Source organism: Empidonax traillii, unplaced genomic scaffold (genome assembly GCF_003031625.1).
Source record: "Empidonax traillii isolate 1590-97213 ecotype Southwest subspecies unplaced genomic scaffold, ASM303162v1 scaffold644:size547830, whole genome shotgun sequence".
Classification (NCBI taxonomy): domain Eukaryota; kingdom Metazoa; phylum Chordata; class Aves; order Passeriformes; family Tyrannidae; genus Empidonax; species Empidonax traillii.
In genome coordinates, this window is record NW_020955837.1 from 38,026 (window position 1) to 54,276 (window position 16,251).

Consider the following 16,251-nt stretch of genomic DNA (forward strand, 5'->3'; position numbering starts at 1 on the left):
CTTTTCTTTTCTTTCTGGAGCACCTGCAACTTTCCACTGCATGCTTGCTTGGCGGGTGAGAGCACAGGGATTCTGAAGTACAGTCGCTGCCTCTCTGGGGTACAGGAAGGAATTCTCCTGCCAAATCTCTCCAGTGTTTTGGAGAGCTCAGAGGCTGCAGCAGGCATTCATCATTCCACTGTCCAGGTCTGCCATCCACTTCATGGCAAACACTTTTCCACTGCCCTTTAAATATTTTGCCTTCTATCCAGCCTGTGGTGGACAGGACCACATCCTAACCATCCGTGTTTTGATACAGGTTTGGTCCAGTATTGCTGAATTTGCACTTTTTGCTGTCTCCTGTTTTCCCTTTAGGGAAAGGGAAAGCTTTGTATTTGCTTGTAAGCCTCATGGCCCCTTTGCTTTTCCCCATTCTTTCACACTGACTTTTTTTGTCATTCAGGAAACAACACTGGTCACTGAGTCATACCTTTGTACTTTAAGCACTTTCCAGTTTAATAATCATAGAAAGGAAAGTTTACAAATGAAACCCTTTTCAAGTCTTATTGTTTAGGTGTACAGGCTTTTTAAAATTTAACAATCTCGATCAACTGCTTCTGGTTACAAGAAGCCATATGCTTCTGGCTACAAGAGATGCAGAAAGTGAATAAACTGCTTAAGATAAGCCTTGAGATTAAAAATTGAAATTTTGCATCTCTTGGAACTGTTCATACCACTGCTTTAATTTCTAAAGCACAAAAATTAAAGTATACTTGGTAAAATAACTGGGTTTACCTATGAAAAACAATTTAAAATATCCTGATGATATTCAAATAATGTGGGTGTCAGACATGGAGTACCAGCTTCTTTCCTCTACAGATACACTTTTATCACACTGCATCCTGTGTTAATGTGGAAATAGAATCATAAAATCATGGAATACCCTGAATTGGAAGGGATCGACCAGGATTTCATAGAATTTCATAGAATATCCTGACTTGGAAGGGACTCACAAGGATCATTCAATTCCAGCTCCTGGCCCTGCACAGGACACCCCAAGAATCATATGCCTGAGAGCACTGTCCAAATGTTTCTTGAGCTCTCTCAGGCTTGGTGCTGTGACCACTTCCCTGGGAAGTCTGTTTTTGTGCCCAACCATCCTCTGGGTGAAAAACCTTTTCCTAATATGTAACCTAAACCTGAGACAACTTCGTGACATTCCCTCAGATCCTGTCACTGGTCACCACAGAAAAGAAAGCAGTGCCTCCTCTTCCCTTCACAAGGAAATTGTAGACTGCAATGAGGTCTCCCCTCAGTCTCCTCTTCTGCAGGCTGAACAAATCAAGTGACCTCATCTGCTCTTCGTATTGCTTCCCCTCCAGACACTTCACCAGCCCTCCTTTGGACAGTCTCTAACAGCTTTATATCTTTCTTATATTGTGGTGCCCCAAATTGCACACAATATTCAAGGTGAGGTAGCACCAGCACAGAGCAGAGCAGGACAATTGTAGAATCATAGAATAGAACCATAGAATCACAGAATCAGTCAGGTTGGAAAGGACCTTGGAGATCATCAAGTCCAACCCTTGATCCACTGCCACCTCAGTTACTAGACTATGGCACTCAGTGCCACATCCAATCTCATCTTAAAAACCTCCAGGGACAGAGAATCCACCCCTTCCCCAGGCAACCCATTCCACTGTCTGATTACCCTCTCTGTAAAGAATTTCTTCCTAACATCTAACCTAAACCTCCCCTGGCAGAACTTGAGACCATGCCCTCTTGTCTTACTGATAGCTGCCTGGGAGAAGAGACCAACCCCCACCTGCTACAATCTCCTTTCAGGAAGTTGTGGAGAGTGATGAGGTCACCCCTGAGCCTCCTCTTCTCCAGGCTGAACAACCCCAGCTCCCTCAGCCTCTCCTCATAGGACTTGAGCTCCAGTCCCTTCACCAGCCTTGTTGCCCTTATCTGGACCTGTTCCAGCTCCTCAATATCCTTCCTGAACTGAGGGGCCCAGAACTGAACAGACGCAGCACTCCAGGTGTGGCCTCACCAGCACTGAGTACAGGGGAAGAATCACTTCCCTGCTCCTGCTGGCCACACTGTTCCTGATCCAGACCAGGATGCCATTGGCCTTCTTGGCCACCTGGGCACACTGCTGGCTCATGTTCAGCTTCTGTCAATCCAAACTCCCAGGTCCCTTTCTGCCTGGCTGCTCTCCAGCCACTCTGTGCCCAGCCTGTAGCGCTGCAGGGGGTTGTTGTGGCCAAAGTGCAGGACCCGGCACTTGGCCTTGTTGAACTTCATCCCATTGGAATCAGTGGGGAAGTGCTTTGCCTGATAGTTATCAATTTACTTATTCTTTCTTATACCTTGTGAGTGATATGATTTTTCAGGTGATTTCACCATCTAAAATGGAAGAGTTGATGGAATAGTTGTTCCTTGAAATATTTATCATACTAATTGTCAGTGCATCTTTAATAGCCATTGAAATTGTGTTGAAAAATACATAAGAACAAACTAGTTTTCCATTTCATTAGGCTATTTCCTGGTAATCTGTGCTACACAGGGTAATCAAACTCGAAATGTGTGCATTCACTCATTTCATAAATGCCTAGGAAACTTCATATCTACATGCTTTATTCATTCTAAAAACAGGAGGATTTTATACGTATTCCTATTTTGCTCACAACACTTACCACTGTAATAATATTTTTTAAGGATTTGTGGTCCAGAAAATTAAGAAAATAAACATAATTTCATGACAAGCATTTGTGACTTTGTTTTATTATGTTAACAAAAAAAATCGTTTGTATACATCAAACTCAATAATGTATGATTAGAACGAAAACAGATCATAGTATTGAGCCAATATATCCATATTTGGAGATGGCAATAGACACATAGGAACAAAAGACAGAGAATATTAGGATTCTCATGTATTTCTTAAGAACAAGAGATGTAGCCTTGAACTATCATAGGAATGAAGAAGCCCAGCTGCATTCATTGAATAATAATGTACTTGAGTTTTCAACACCTGAGAGCTTTCCAGGGACTAATTGAAGTTTACTTGCTAAGCAAGACCAACAGAGACAGGGATTATTTTAAAAGCCATGTTTTTTTCACAAAATTCCTTGTGGAGAAATCAGTTTCTTTAACACCACTTGCAGGACTTTTCCCAAAAATCCAGGACTTTTCCTAAAAATCAAAATACTCTCAAATTTTAAGTTCTTCAAGTGTTTTAAGCAAGAATTCAGCTCTTTTGCCTGGCAGTTCTGAGTCCTGGATCATCTGGATCATCCAGATCATCCAGATATCTATGTTTCAGGCTTCAAATCTACACACTGTGAGAAGGCAGTGTGTAGAAGAAACAGTGTGTAGGAGAAACTGCGCCTAGGTAAGTTAGATCTCCTTGCACTCTCTATCACTTTGGAGAACCTCTGAAAGAAATTCTGAATTATGTGAAGTACTCATGGTGAGAGGACAATCTGGTGATGATGGAGACGTACACCATTTCCCAACAGCTAAATAAATAAAATAAAATTTACATAGGCACCAATTAATAACCTGCATAGCAGAGTCTTATCCACAAGTATCTCCTCCAGACTGGAGATCTCAAAGCCTGTGTTTTAAGAACAACAACATGGATTTGTCAGCAGGATGCTACCAGGGATGGGATGTCCTTCTGTGTAAGGGACTCCCAACGGGTTTCCCAGTCATGTCTGCAACTAGTTCCTTGAGTGAAAATCACTTGACCCCTTCCTGGCTTGTGAGGGTCCCCAATCTCAGTGGGCTCAGTCTTCCCTTAGCTCAAGCAACACTGAAACCAGTCTGAGAAGAGAAATAAGTAAGCACGCTTGCAGCTGTTTCCTCATCTGCACGTATGTCTTTACTAGGGAAGTTTCCTGAAAGGGCATGTCTTAGATTAGCCTTTCCATTTGGAGAAAATGTTGAAGAGATAAGATTATACTACAATAGTAGAGTAAAGGGGGACTGTTTCTGAGGGGAAGACAAGCACTGTTTCAGACTCTTTCTTTCTTTAGGGTGAACAATATCTACCAAAGAAAAGGATCATGTTGCTTGGATTGTGTCTGATCAAGAAAAGGAATGGGTGGTCAGCTCTAAACTCTTCAGACTCAGAGGAATCTTGAATATCTTCTGTCACAACAGCTGGGCCAGTCGCCTCAGTGCCCTCCTCAGTGACTTCCATGTACGCCTCGTGGATGGCCTCAGATATCTTCAGGTTCTCTGCTGAAGAGATGCCAGAGAGATTGGCCGAGGGGCTGAACAAGTCAGTCATACCCAGGGCTGTTAGGACAGATGTGAGGTTATATTTTTCCTCAATCTTCATGCGTGGGAGGTACACTTTCACCCTCTTCTCCTCCATCACACTGGAACTGGTCCACTCTGTGAGTTTATCAAAGTTGATTTTGTTCTCGAGCTGCAAAGAGAGGCAGGGAATGAAATGCCTGGGATGCAAATGCAAATTCTTCATTTCAGTCAAGGCTACCATAAAAAAAAACCAACCAACCAGAGTGGTTCTTGCAGTCACCCTATTGACATCCTTCTCCAGTACTACCTGTGCCACTGTCCTCTTACTCAGTTCTTTATCAACTTTATATATCTCCTTTTGTCCAATTGATCTTGTGGCTCATAAAGCACAACACAACAATTTCACAGCCTAGCAAATTAGTCAGCTGGTGAAAAAGATTGCAAAAAAATAGGTTATAAAAATTTACCTACAGTTGATAGTGCCTAACAAATGCAAACTCTTCTACATCTTTAGTAATTCTATTTTATAATTCAAAAATATTGCTGAGTAATTGTTCATATAATGCAGACTGCATTGCTTTTCCCCTTTCTTGGGTACAGATAGGTAAATTTTTAACACGCTGATAGCTTTATTTTAAGTGATTGAATCAAATTAATTTTTCAAGTTTTGTTTCTCCCTTCCATCTGCCCATTTTTTTCTCTTTGCTGTAAGCATTCTGCTTTCACTCATTTTCTTGCTTACTTTGTTTTTAAGAAAGAGACAAAAGTTTCATTTCATATTGCACAATCAGTAGATTATGTTCATATTCTTTCCTCACTGCATACTTGTCCCACTTTTCTCTTTTTTTCTTTAATGCATAAAACCATTTCCTTTACTAGTTTTCAGGCATCTGGAAAAAAATTATTCAATCTGACTAAAAGTAGTTTTGATGTTTTCTTTTATTTCTATGCCACTCTCAAGTTCTGTCCTTGTATGTTCATGGACTATTTCTGCTGTTGATATTCATCCAATTAGACTTAAGTCTCTTTTCTGCTTGATGCCTAATTTCCAAATATCTTCCATGCATTTCCTTTCCATCTCCATATATAGGACTCTCTGAAGTCTTAACTGAAGAAGTGGTTTTGATGAGTTTGTTTAGCTAGATTGGTTTCACAATTTCTAAGCGAAGAATATTTTATTCATGTTTTATCTAACTTCATTTTTCATTCCATGATGGTGTAATCACAGTAATTTTTGAAAGCAGCCCAATTATGATGTTTGATGAGGATTTTATTTTTAAAAACTCATCAGTGATTCCTTCAAAGAGTGTCTAATTCTCAACAATTTTAGCAATGTTTCCTCAACAGTTTACAACTGGGGGCGGGGGGTGGAGGGGAGGACACTGTGTGTGTGAAATTACCTCAGTTTTAAAACAAATAAAATCTGGTAAATATGCATCCTCTTTTGTGGGGCTACAGCAGCACTACACTGCCCTACCTTTATTTTATAAAACTGAGTTCAGGGCTCTCCTAAGAGGACAGTCTCTGCCTGAGCACCTGGTAACACCTGGGTGGCTTTTCTGCTCCCCTGCCAGCCCAGCACAGCTGTTGTGTGGGCAACTGAGATGTAAAGGGACATCAAGAAGACTGACAGCAGCCAAGTCCAACTGAAGTGATACCTCTTCTGCTTCCCCTGCCAGGGTCATACCTGTTCCAGGCCAGAGATGTCATCAGGCAACAGCACCAACAGGCTCAGCTCTTCACTGGTATATGGAAGCTCCAGGACCTTAATTTTGTCTGCAGCAACTCTTCCCACTTTGAAGGTACTGTTCTGAAACATCATTTGCACAGGTCTGCTGTCTTGCTGCAAAAACAGAAACGTGAGATGATGTGACTAGGGAGCAATTTGTTTTTTTTTTTGGTCAGTCAAATGTACAAGCCCTTTGAAAGGGACAGAGTTTGATCTTCAAGTATGCTGCCTTGAAGAAGAGCTGTGTCTCCATTTACCTCTGCTCAGGCACGGCTCTTGCAAATCTGAATGTGAGGGGCCCAGCTTGGCTGATGACCAGAGAATGTTGTATTTATAACACCCAGCCCACTGTTTGTGCAAGTCAATAGCCTGTCTCCCTGGTCAGAAGCTGCCCCCCACCTCTGTCACACTGAAGGGCACTTCCCGAGTGTCTTCTTCTTTAAACGCACTCCTCCAGATCCCTTTGAAGTAAATGGCATTCACAAGGACCAGCACAGTGTGGAGATCGACAGAGCCTGGTTCAAGGAACTCTTGGATACGGCCTTTAAGAAAGAAGCAGGGCACAGAGTGGTAAGTCATAGCAGTAATCTTTCATTTTAGAGGTCAGTCAACATGCTGCTGCTTGACTTAACTTTCTCTGCGTCTAGGGTCTACACATGGATTTCAGGTTCATGAGGATGGTTTAACACACTGCAAATTGTCACATGGAAAGAAGACAGGTAGGTTCAAGAGTGTTATAGATCCCCAGGGATGTTTCTAACCAGTGATTTGACAAAAAGATTTATGTAGAAGATAAGGGAAAGGAGACAGAGCACCAATATAGATTTTCTCTTTCTCACTGTATCTACTTCTCACAATTTTTCTTGGATTTTCCTCCTACCTTAACATGATGAACATACACAAGCTTCTCAATCATTCATTTCCCACCATCAGCTTAGTGTGCATTACTTTCTGCCCTGGAAGCTCACTTTCTACCCATACAGCATATCCTTGTATAATTATGCCCATATTCTGGAGAAGCTGGAACTAATCTTGGGTAAATTAAGCTCTCCAGACACAAAAGCATGAATATAAAGTTTGCATATCCTGGCATCTCTGCCTTTGCCATATATGTTTAAAACATACTGTCACTGCCATACAGGTGCAATGGAGTCATCACTTTCCACAGGAAATATCCGCTAATGAAGAGGAAATTTCTCCTCTAATGTTTAGTCTTTCCAGAAGGTGGTAAAATACAGTTGTCAGAGGGAAATATATTTCATAATCTTGTCTGACTTTACCATTTGTCTGATTTTTCACCCAGGAATTAATGCGCTGTCTGGCTTGATTTGATGCTGTTTTGAAGTTGACCGTTTCCAGACCAGCCCTGTACAGTTTCTTCACACATTTTACATAGATCTGCAAAGACATCAATTGTAGCCACCAAAATAGTAATTTCTTCAAAAAAGACTATGAAAGTGAAATAAAATATGGCTAATAGGGTTTTTATAGTGATGTCATGGTTAAGCTGTTCTCATTGCTTACTTCCTGGAAGAATCTGTTAAAACTGGACCAGAAAAATTCTTCTAGTCCAGGACATTTTCAGTTCTGAATTTTTTGTTACTTGACCTGTTAAGAATTTATGTTAAAAATGTTTAAATATTTTCTGGAAGAAAGCCTGATCCAAACCCCCTGTTTTCAGGTTCCTTTCAGACTGTTTTATTATCTTGATGCCTACTTCCTTTTTTTAAAGAAGATTTTTCCTTATTTTTAAGGTAAGAAGTTTCTTTGATTTAGAATATTTTTTATCTTTTCTTTTGAGAATACGAAAAAAAGAGTTTGACACCCTCAGAAGATGTTTTTTAGGTGAGGCTTTCAAGTGAAGAAATATGCCAAAGTCAAATTATTTCTTGGAAAAAAAAAAAAACAAAAAACCAAAAAAACAGCCAGTAGGGGGCAAGTGGGGAGAGGGGAATTACATTACCAAATAATTTTGTTTATTACTCCATTCATTTTTTAATAGGGCCGTATTTTTTTGCCTCAAATTACTTTCCTTTCAGACTATTGCCAGGGCAGCAGCAAAGGGAAAAGCCATTCAAATCCACACCAGTGGCGACCATTGGATTAACGAATTACCTACTCTGGCCAGTCCTCCTGGATTACAGGTTTATACAGGGTTTAGTAAGAAATCACTTACCGGTAGGATTGCACTTGTCTTTTCAGCATAGAGTCTGTTGGCAATGTGGAGTGAATAATTGGCTTTTGGTGCAGTGATATCAGAGAGAATTTCTTTAAACAGAAGGTGAATATTCACAGACTTGCCACACTGAATTGATAAGAAGATGAAAAAGTAGAGGGTTATTTTACTAGAAAGAGGGTTATTTGTAACCTACAAATAACATCTGAAAACACACAATGTTTGAGCATTTGCAAATGAACATACAATAATACAGTGTGAGAGTTCCATGGGAGGGATGTTCAATATAATAGCAACTAATGATTTGCAATTCATTCATAGCATATGAAGGCACTCATTCTAGGTGATGATAACAAGCAGAAAACCTCACTGAAGCATCTGTAAATATATAGCTCAGGAATGAGGTGGCAAAAAAAAAAAATGCTGGTGTCCATTATCGCAATTGGTGATTTATCACAGATATAGAGCCTCTAGTTCACATCTGCTGCTTGCGTTTTCATGGCAGCTTTCTGTAGAAGCTGCAGGTAGAAGAAGAGAGCTAAATGAAAAGGGAGTCAGGAAATGTCTCATAATATAGTGAAAAAATGTGTCAAGAATAGTGTTTCAGGTGACACAGGCTAAAAGCACATAAGAAAACTGCACAATGATAAACAGCAGCTGGGACTTCATTTTATGAGAATAATTGTGTTGAAGTGCTTGTTTAACCGGTCCCTAAATGCTCTAGCTAATACTACCTTTATTAAAAAAAAAAAAAAAAAAAGGCTTGCTCTTTTTAAGTCCCATCTTGTGCTTTGGATCCCAAGTGGATGGGTTCAGCCCAGCCTCCATGGCCTTAGTTATCTTTACAGAGGTAGCAGATTAACATGGATGAAAGCATACAGGTGCTATCAAGGTATTGGAATGCCTCATGGTACTCTTGGAATGGCAGTGACAATAGTAGGCTGGAAAAGTCCCTGTAGCTTTTGTAAAAGCATGATTATTTTCCATCCTTTGAGAATTCTGGGCTCTTTTCTGCTGAAGTATTTTCCTGTCCCACTCTGAAGTCTCAGCTGCAAGTCTGCCTGCTGTACCCTGGCTTTAGGTGCTGAGCCCCTTTCGACTACTGTCCCCCAGCAGCACCTGCTGGTGTGCAGAAGCTCATTTACACAAGAACGTGCCCAAAGCATCCTATCTGCTCCTGTCACTTTTTCTGGTGCAATATGTACAGCCTGCCTTCTTTTTCTGATTTTGTTTGTTTGTGTGCGTATTTTTTTATTTGCTTGGTGTTTGTTTTGCTGCTGTTGTTCTTTGGATTTTGGTGGTTTGTTCCATTATTTTTTTAACTTACATCTCTCAAATTAAGAAAATTACAAAGGAAGAAGTTGAACCTACTAAAAGCACAATCAGAACAGTCTATTCTCAGGAGAAAAATGTGAAAGAGAAATTAATGTACCTTAGATTTCTGTACCTTGGTCTGGATGCTTCCAAGTCCCGCAATTTTGTCAAAATGAAGAACCTGCAATTGAAAGTAGAAACTAGGTATGTAAAGTCCACTGAGAGTCACTGATGTTTGTGTTAAAACTGTAGGTTTTGACTAACCAGGTCTGATTAGCACATAGATGAACTGAGAAATTTAATGTGAGCTTTAAACCAGGTGCCACACTGAAAATTTGTGACTATGATTTTCAGCATAGATCTCTTCAGTGCCATTCAGTCTATAATCAGCTACAAACTTAGTGCACTGTATTTATAATTGTGACTCTTGTTTTCTGAATGTTTAATCTTTTGTATGTTTCAAGTTGTCCTTCCCAACTGGGAGGAATCAGACCTGTGAGAAAATATTAGCTGACACAAGAGATTGGCCTTAGCCAATCTCCAAGATTGCTCTTTCTTTGTGAAAACCAAAGGTTGCTCTTGCCCTTCATGGGGAAACAGAGTTGTAAGCAAAAACTCAGCTCCAGATTCAAACCTCACAGTTTGGAAAACCATTCTTTTTCTAGGCAGGTTTGAATCCAGTGCCAAAGGTGACTATGTGACTTGCTCCCCTCAACTGGAATCACACAGATGTAATCTGCTGCCTTTTGAATGGGATCAAAGAGAGTTTGTACCCATTTATGTAACTTACCTTCTCCATCTGATACTCAGTGTTACCTCTTGCTCCCAGATAGACCATGGCCAAGGCTGCCATCATGCTCAGGGGGCAATAAAAGATGTTGTCACTGGTGTGGTGAACCCTCAGCTCTTTGAATACATCAAAACAAAATTCCGCATTTGCTGCACTGATGGAGCCCATTGTGAAACCTGTGTTATCTAAAGCAAACAGAAAAATTACTGTATAATGGTGATATGCAGCGCTTGTTTTAAAAAGTACTGCCAATAGCCCAGAAACTGTTAGTTCATTGCTGGGTTTGTGATGCTGAACCAGTGAATGATGTGAAGCCCACAAATCCTGTGATTGCTAGAAATATTTTTACATCTGAAACGCATTTGTTTTCTTTCAGTAAGGTTCTATCTCATCAACAAGACTTGTGCTTGCCTTTTAGGAAATAGATCTTTCAGCCATGATTCAGTATGATAAATATAATATGGAATGGATAAGTTTCCCTATGGCCATCCAGAGGACTCTGAATTATGCTTGAGACAATGAAAGCTTCATATTTCATTTCTTCTGTGGCTACTCTGGAGAATGCTCTGGATCTTTAAATCAAATGTAGTCCACTCACTACATTTCCTAGTGTATTTCTTACCAAGCTTAGTTCTACCAGCCACAAACTTGGAAGTTGCTTTCCTGTAACTTATAGGAATAATAAGAGTAAGTTGCTTGGTAAACCCAGCCAGTTGCTTAGACACTGAAATATAAATTTAGAGGGGTTTCTTTCCTGTAGTCCTGTTTGAGACATTTAATCTACACTGACGATTTTTGTTGAGAAAAAGCACAAGTATGTATATATATATATATATAAGTATGTATATATATATGTGTGTGTGTGTGTGTGTGTATACACTACAGATGGGGTTTGGCAGTACAGCTTGAAACAGCATAGAACTGCATTTCCTCAGTCAGGTGCAAGTCCTGTAGATGCAAATGTATGTGACATGTTAAAGATATTCATTGAAACATGCAGTTGCTCTCTTTTTTGAATTGAAGGCTAAGAAAGTTTAATAATTTTTTTTTTGTATCTCTAAAACAGTTAAAGTTGAAGGAATAGAGCATATCCACAGTTTGGAGCAGGCGTGGTTGATTATGTGACGTGAGAGGCCTCTGACTCTAATGACTGTGGAACCACAGACTCCATGAATCATCACCTTGTACCTTACCTGGGCCCTCCAGAGAGTGAGATTGAGAAAAGGAAAATACTCTTATTCACAATTATTAAAATTATAAAAGAACAGTTTTAATGCGCAACAGATTTTCAGTGAAAAAGAGCTATTTCAACTCAAAGCTATGGTGCACAAATACTCATATTTCACATATCTAAAAGTATTTGACACTCAAACAGTATATGATATATTGATAAGGCAAGGTAAAATCACTTTATATGCTGTCTTTCCATATACCTGTCTTATATTTACCATTAAGTTCTTAAACATAATATCACCTTTTTTTCCATAATAAAGAATACAAATTAGAAATTATATTTTACTTGGAGAAATACTTACCCCACAAACTTCAAAGAGGCATGCAATAGTCCAGCTTGCCAGCTGAACCCAAACAGCGTCTTTGAGCTGTTGGTGATATATATTGCATGAGACACTCCCACTGTTGCCTTCAAAAAGTTATCTTTCAGTCACTGCCTTTTGTCATGACCTTTTGATTCATTGCACTTTGAAACATTGAGTAGACCAATGGTTCTCTACCTGCAGTAAGTCAACCTTTATTTTTTGAAGTAAAACCTGATTAAAAATTGAATTATTTAAGCTTTTGGGTTAACTTACAAGGCTGTACCAAAGCAATCTGAGTTCAAGCCTAAAGCTATTTCTCATGCAGTTCTTTTGAATTTACACATTAATGTGACCTAGCTCTATTAGGTAAATAGAGCCAAACACCAAAAAAAAAGAGAGAAAAAAACAACGCTATGAATATGTTCAGCAAAGCATAATACATTTTTAATAAACCTAGCTGTAACATCATGTCAGGTGATTCTCACAGCCGAGTGAAGGTAAAGATCCCAAAATATTACAGGAAAATATGACCTAGTCATAATGCTGTGATCTGGGAGTGAGCAAACAGTTCCCACTACAGTCCATTGTTAGCAACCGTCCATGGATATAGCAGAGGAAAGAGCCTTGTGTTACCAGGGATTGCAAAAAAGTGTATCAGTCCCAGAAAACCCAGACATTTCTCCTCTTCTTACCGGTAGGGCGCTGTCAGTGCAGAAAGCACTCTAACACAGTACTCCCACCAAGCATGAAGGGAAAAGTGGAAACTGGGCTATCTGCTGAAGGTCTGAAAGATATGCAACAACTCATTACAGCATCTGTGCAGTGAAACAGGAGTTCCTCATGAAGGGTGACCATCTGACATTGCTAAAATAAGATAATTCCAAGCAAAGCCAGTTTGCGGGATGGTCATTCTATTAAGAGGGATTTGAAACAGATTTTTTCCATGAAAGAACAAACCTAAAAATTTCTGTTTACCTTTCAAGAGCCAAATAGTAATGAAAGGTGTTTTGGTCTGCCAAAATGCAGAAATATGTCCCTGAAGTCCAAAGAGTGGTGTGGTTAATAGCTTCTATTTTTTCAAAGCACAGCCACATCTATTTCTCTACCTAGGTGAAACTGAAGTTTACACATACATGTGGAGGAGGAGAGAAAGTCTCCGAGGAGAAAGTACATTTTGCTAAAGACCTCATTTTGACGTAAAGATTTAAAGTAACAGCATTGAGATTAATTAGAGGTCTGAGGATGGGCATGGCAGAGGAAGAGATTAGAGGAACAGCTGGGAATTACATGTTTCCTGGGCCGTAAGTCAGACCCCAGAGTATTCAAGTAGTCAAAAATTTATTTAAACCAGCCAGTAGGATTTAAGGGATGATTGAGAGTCAGCTTTTAACTTTCATTCTCCACAGGTCATGGCAACAAGGCCCATGGTACATGCACAGGCCATTCTCATAGATCTTCCATACCTACTTTTTTACTGTGGCAGTTGAATAAACTACGGAATCTGTCTGCAGGAACATTCATGGTCTGTTAGACAATCATAATGCACAATATAAAATATAATTCAATTGTAAAAAGCTGTTACACTTTATCGAATAATAGACTTCATGAGCAGTAAAAAACCCAAATCTGGCATCTGTAAAGGCCATAGGAGTGGATAATAGAAATCCAAATTTGTACATATTAAGTGACAGAGCATACAGCAGTAAAGTGTACCCTCTGTGAAAGGGAAAGGGAGCTACTTTACCCTTAGCAGTGTTGTTTGTTCTGCAAGCAAGTACATGCAGAGCCTGATAACCGGAATGGCTTTCAGTTTCCTAGGTCAAAATAAGGATGTTATAGCAGTGATGAGAGTAGGAAAATCTAAAAATAGTAAGGAGCTTTCCTCTTACCTTCTTCAGTGTTCATTATTCTGTGAGCTAGGCTGCTGCAGTTTGTATATTATCCATATTTAGTAAACCATCACTGCCTGAGGGTACAGGTTTTGTGGGTAAAGAGCTGTGAATGTTCTCTTATTCTCAAATTTCCACATAGTCACATTAGAGTTCCAGCTATTGGACAGCAGCTGGTCAAGCAAGTCTTTGGGTATTCCATGAAGAGCCTTCCTGGACACCCACACTTCTTTGTATACTCCGGCTCAGTGTATTTCTCCTATGTGGAGCATGTCAAGGAAGGACACAGCTGACCCTGCTAAGATGGCCAGCTTCTGCATAATGTCCAAGATTTTCTCAACAAATGTTTTGTTGCCCCAGCTCCTCAAGGAGAGAGGCATGAAGGTATTTTTGGTGTGTTCTCCCATCGAATATATTTGCCTTCTCTGTACACTCTACACCTCAAATGTCTACAGCAACATGATCACTATAACCATTTGACACACAGGTACAGGAGTTGAATACCTGATAACTGCTCAGTTTCCAAATAAGGCTAGCTGCCATAATGGGAAAAACTACTTTGTCAAGACAGGCAAGATGGTTTAAAACATCCAAAGTAAATAAGCTCATGGAAGAAAAGAGTTCTGGCTCTGCCAGTAGTCATGGACAGGGAAGTACAACTTCTCCAGAGAGTAGTCTGTAACTATAAACCGTTGGTTAATTTGCCTGGTTTTTTTTCTACACCGAATGGTAGCACAAAAGTGGTTGCAGAATCAGCCTGTAAGCAGCTGAAAATTTTGATCAGAATGGGCTATCCATACGCAGTCACCAGCAGTGCTCTTTTGTCACTTTGCCTGGTTAGGGCATTGGACCTGGGAGAAAAAATGCTCTTGAAATTCAAAAGCAGTAGTACTTCAAAGCAAGACAAACAGGTTAAAATCTGCTCCTTATCATGTTTGTCCCAAGAAATAAGTGAGCAAGGACTCTGCTGCCCTTTGTGCCTCAACCGATACATGGTATTTGCCCCTCTTCCCTACTGTTGACATGATCAAGGAGATACTAAGCAGCAGAAAAAGCAGCTCTTTCCAGCATTTGTATCTTCATATTTTTACATTTAATATGTTCTGGTTGCTCAGCAGCTATTGGACAGTGTCTGAGGGTAATATTTGCTTATGCTTTGGATGGACTGTCCATCTGCATCCCATTTAGCAGAGGCTGTCTTGGCATCTCTCAATTACCTTGATGAACTGAGATGTGGTCAAAGAAGTCCCACTTACAGGTTTTCAGATGGTTTTTATTCAGTCATGGCATGGGCCACGCAGGAGATGGTCAGCTCTCTGTGGTGCACACATAGCCTGAGGCAGGCTGTCATTGACACTTTTAAGACAATTGGCACCTTGTATTGCACCCTTCAGAGAGTCAGTATGTCAGGCCCCGGGTTAAGTTAATGCCTGACATGTCCTTTCCCCTACAGATCTCACAGTAGCTGATAGCAGGTCGCATATTGTGCTTGCACGGCAACCCAGTGTAAGAGGAGGAGGCCAAGCACATCCACCAGTCCTCTATGCGCCTTGATTGTAGAGCTGATTATTATTTGTAGAGCTGGTTGACTCTACAAATAACTCAATTTTTTTATAATAAAGCAGCAGTAAAACAGTGACTTCTTTGCTGCTCCATGCACTTGCCAAAAGAGATAGTCTTGCCCAGTTGCCACTCCTCAGGGAGCCTCTCCCTGCAGAGCTGTATCTCGCTCTCTGCAAGTGTCACTGGTGGTGCTCTCTTGCAAGTGGTGCTGCTCTTGGTCTGGTGCACATAGCTGCTGAGGAACTCAGCTGTGCAGCCTCTGAAAGAACCTAAATTTGTCAGTGCTTTCTTCTTTTTCTTTGTAATGTGAATGGCATTTGAAGTGAAACTTTACAATGCCTGAATGCTTTTCTTACTGGGATCATAGGGAACCAGGACTTCTTAATAAAAGATTTTCTACCACTTATATTTTGAAGGGAATAAGCACTACTCTTCATATGGGGAAAAAGTATGACTCAGATCTGCTCTTTGGCTTTTTCAGTGGCAATTAAAAAATATTCCCTTTGCCCTTCTTGTCTATCCATTGTAAATCTTTTGAAGATATAATAACAGCTATGTTATACACAGGTACTAAGAAACAATTCAAATGAAAGCACAGTGTCAGAGAAAACTGAGGAAAACTGCAACCACCAGAGAAATTAGAGTTCAGTGGAAATGTGAATATGTAAATTGAGAGTTACTCTATAATCAGACTGTGGAAAGACACAGATCTGTCTAGTGTGGGACAAATGGGCCTAACCTTACCATGGATCTCCATACAAATACTATTTGATACCTTTTGCTTTGCCTTTTGTCAGTGGACACATCTGTAGGTTGTCATGTATGCTGGTGTGGCTCAAACAACACTTGGCATCAAGCCTGTCCCTTGGGGAAGAGGCAGCACCATGCCCTTCAGGAACATGTCTGCTCCAAGCACCATTTGGAGTTTCCAACTTTTCTCTGTACTGAAAGCTCTGTTGTTTGGAATTACACTTTTAGAAGCTACAGTTCCCACAGTA

The 16,251-nt window shown here is 40.2% G+C and overlaps 1 protein-coding gene across 1 annotated transcript; it reads right to left on the reverse strand.

Annotated features, from left to right (window-relative positions):
• Window positions 1-3,999: 3,999 nt before the first annotated feature.
• Window positions 4,000-10,455, reverse strand: LOC114065306 (ovalbumin-like). The gene is made up of 7 exons (XM_027899109.1): window positions 10,264-10,455; window positions 9,607-9,654; window positions 8,160-8,288; window positions 7,264-7,381; window positions 6,383-6,525; window positions 5,942-6,097; window positions 4,000-4,423 (listed from the first exon to the last, which is right to left on the reverse strand). The coding sequence occupies exons 1-7, from the start codon at window positions 10,429-10,431 to the stop codon at window positions 4,022-4,024; spliced, it is 1,164 nt and encodes a 387-aa protein (XP_027754910.1). The 5' UTR covers window positions 10,432-10,455; the 3' UTR covers window positions 4,000-4,021.
• Between the last annotated feature and the right edge of the window lie 5,796 nt (window positions 10,456-16,251).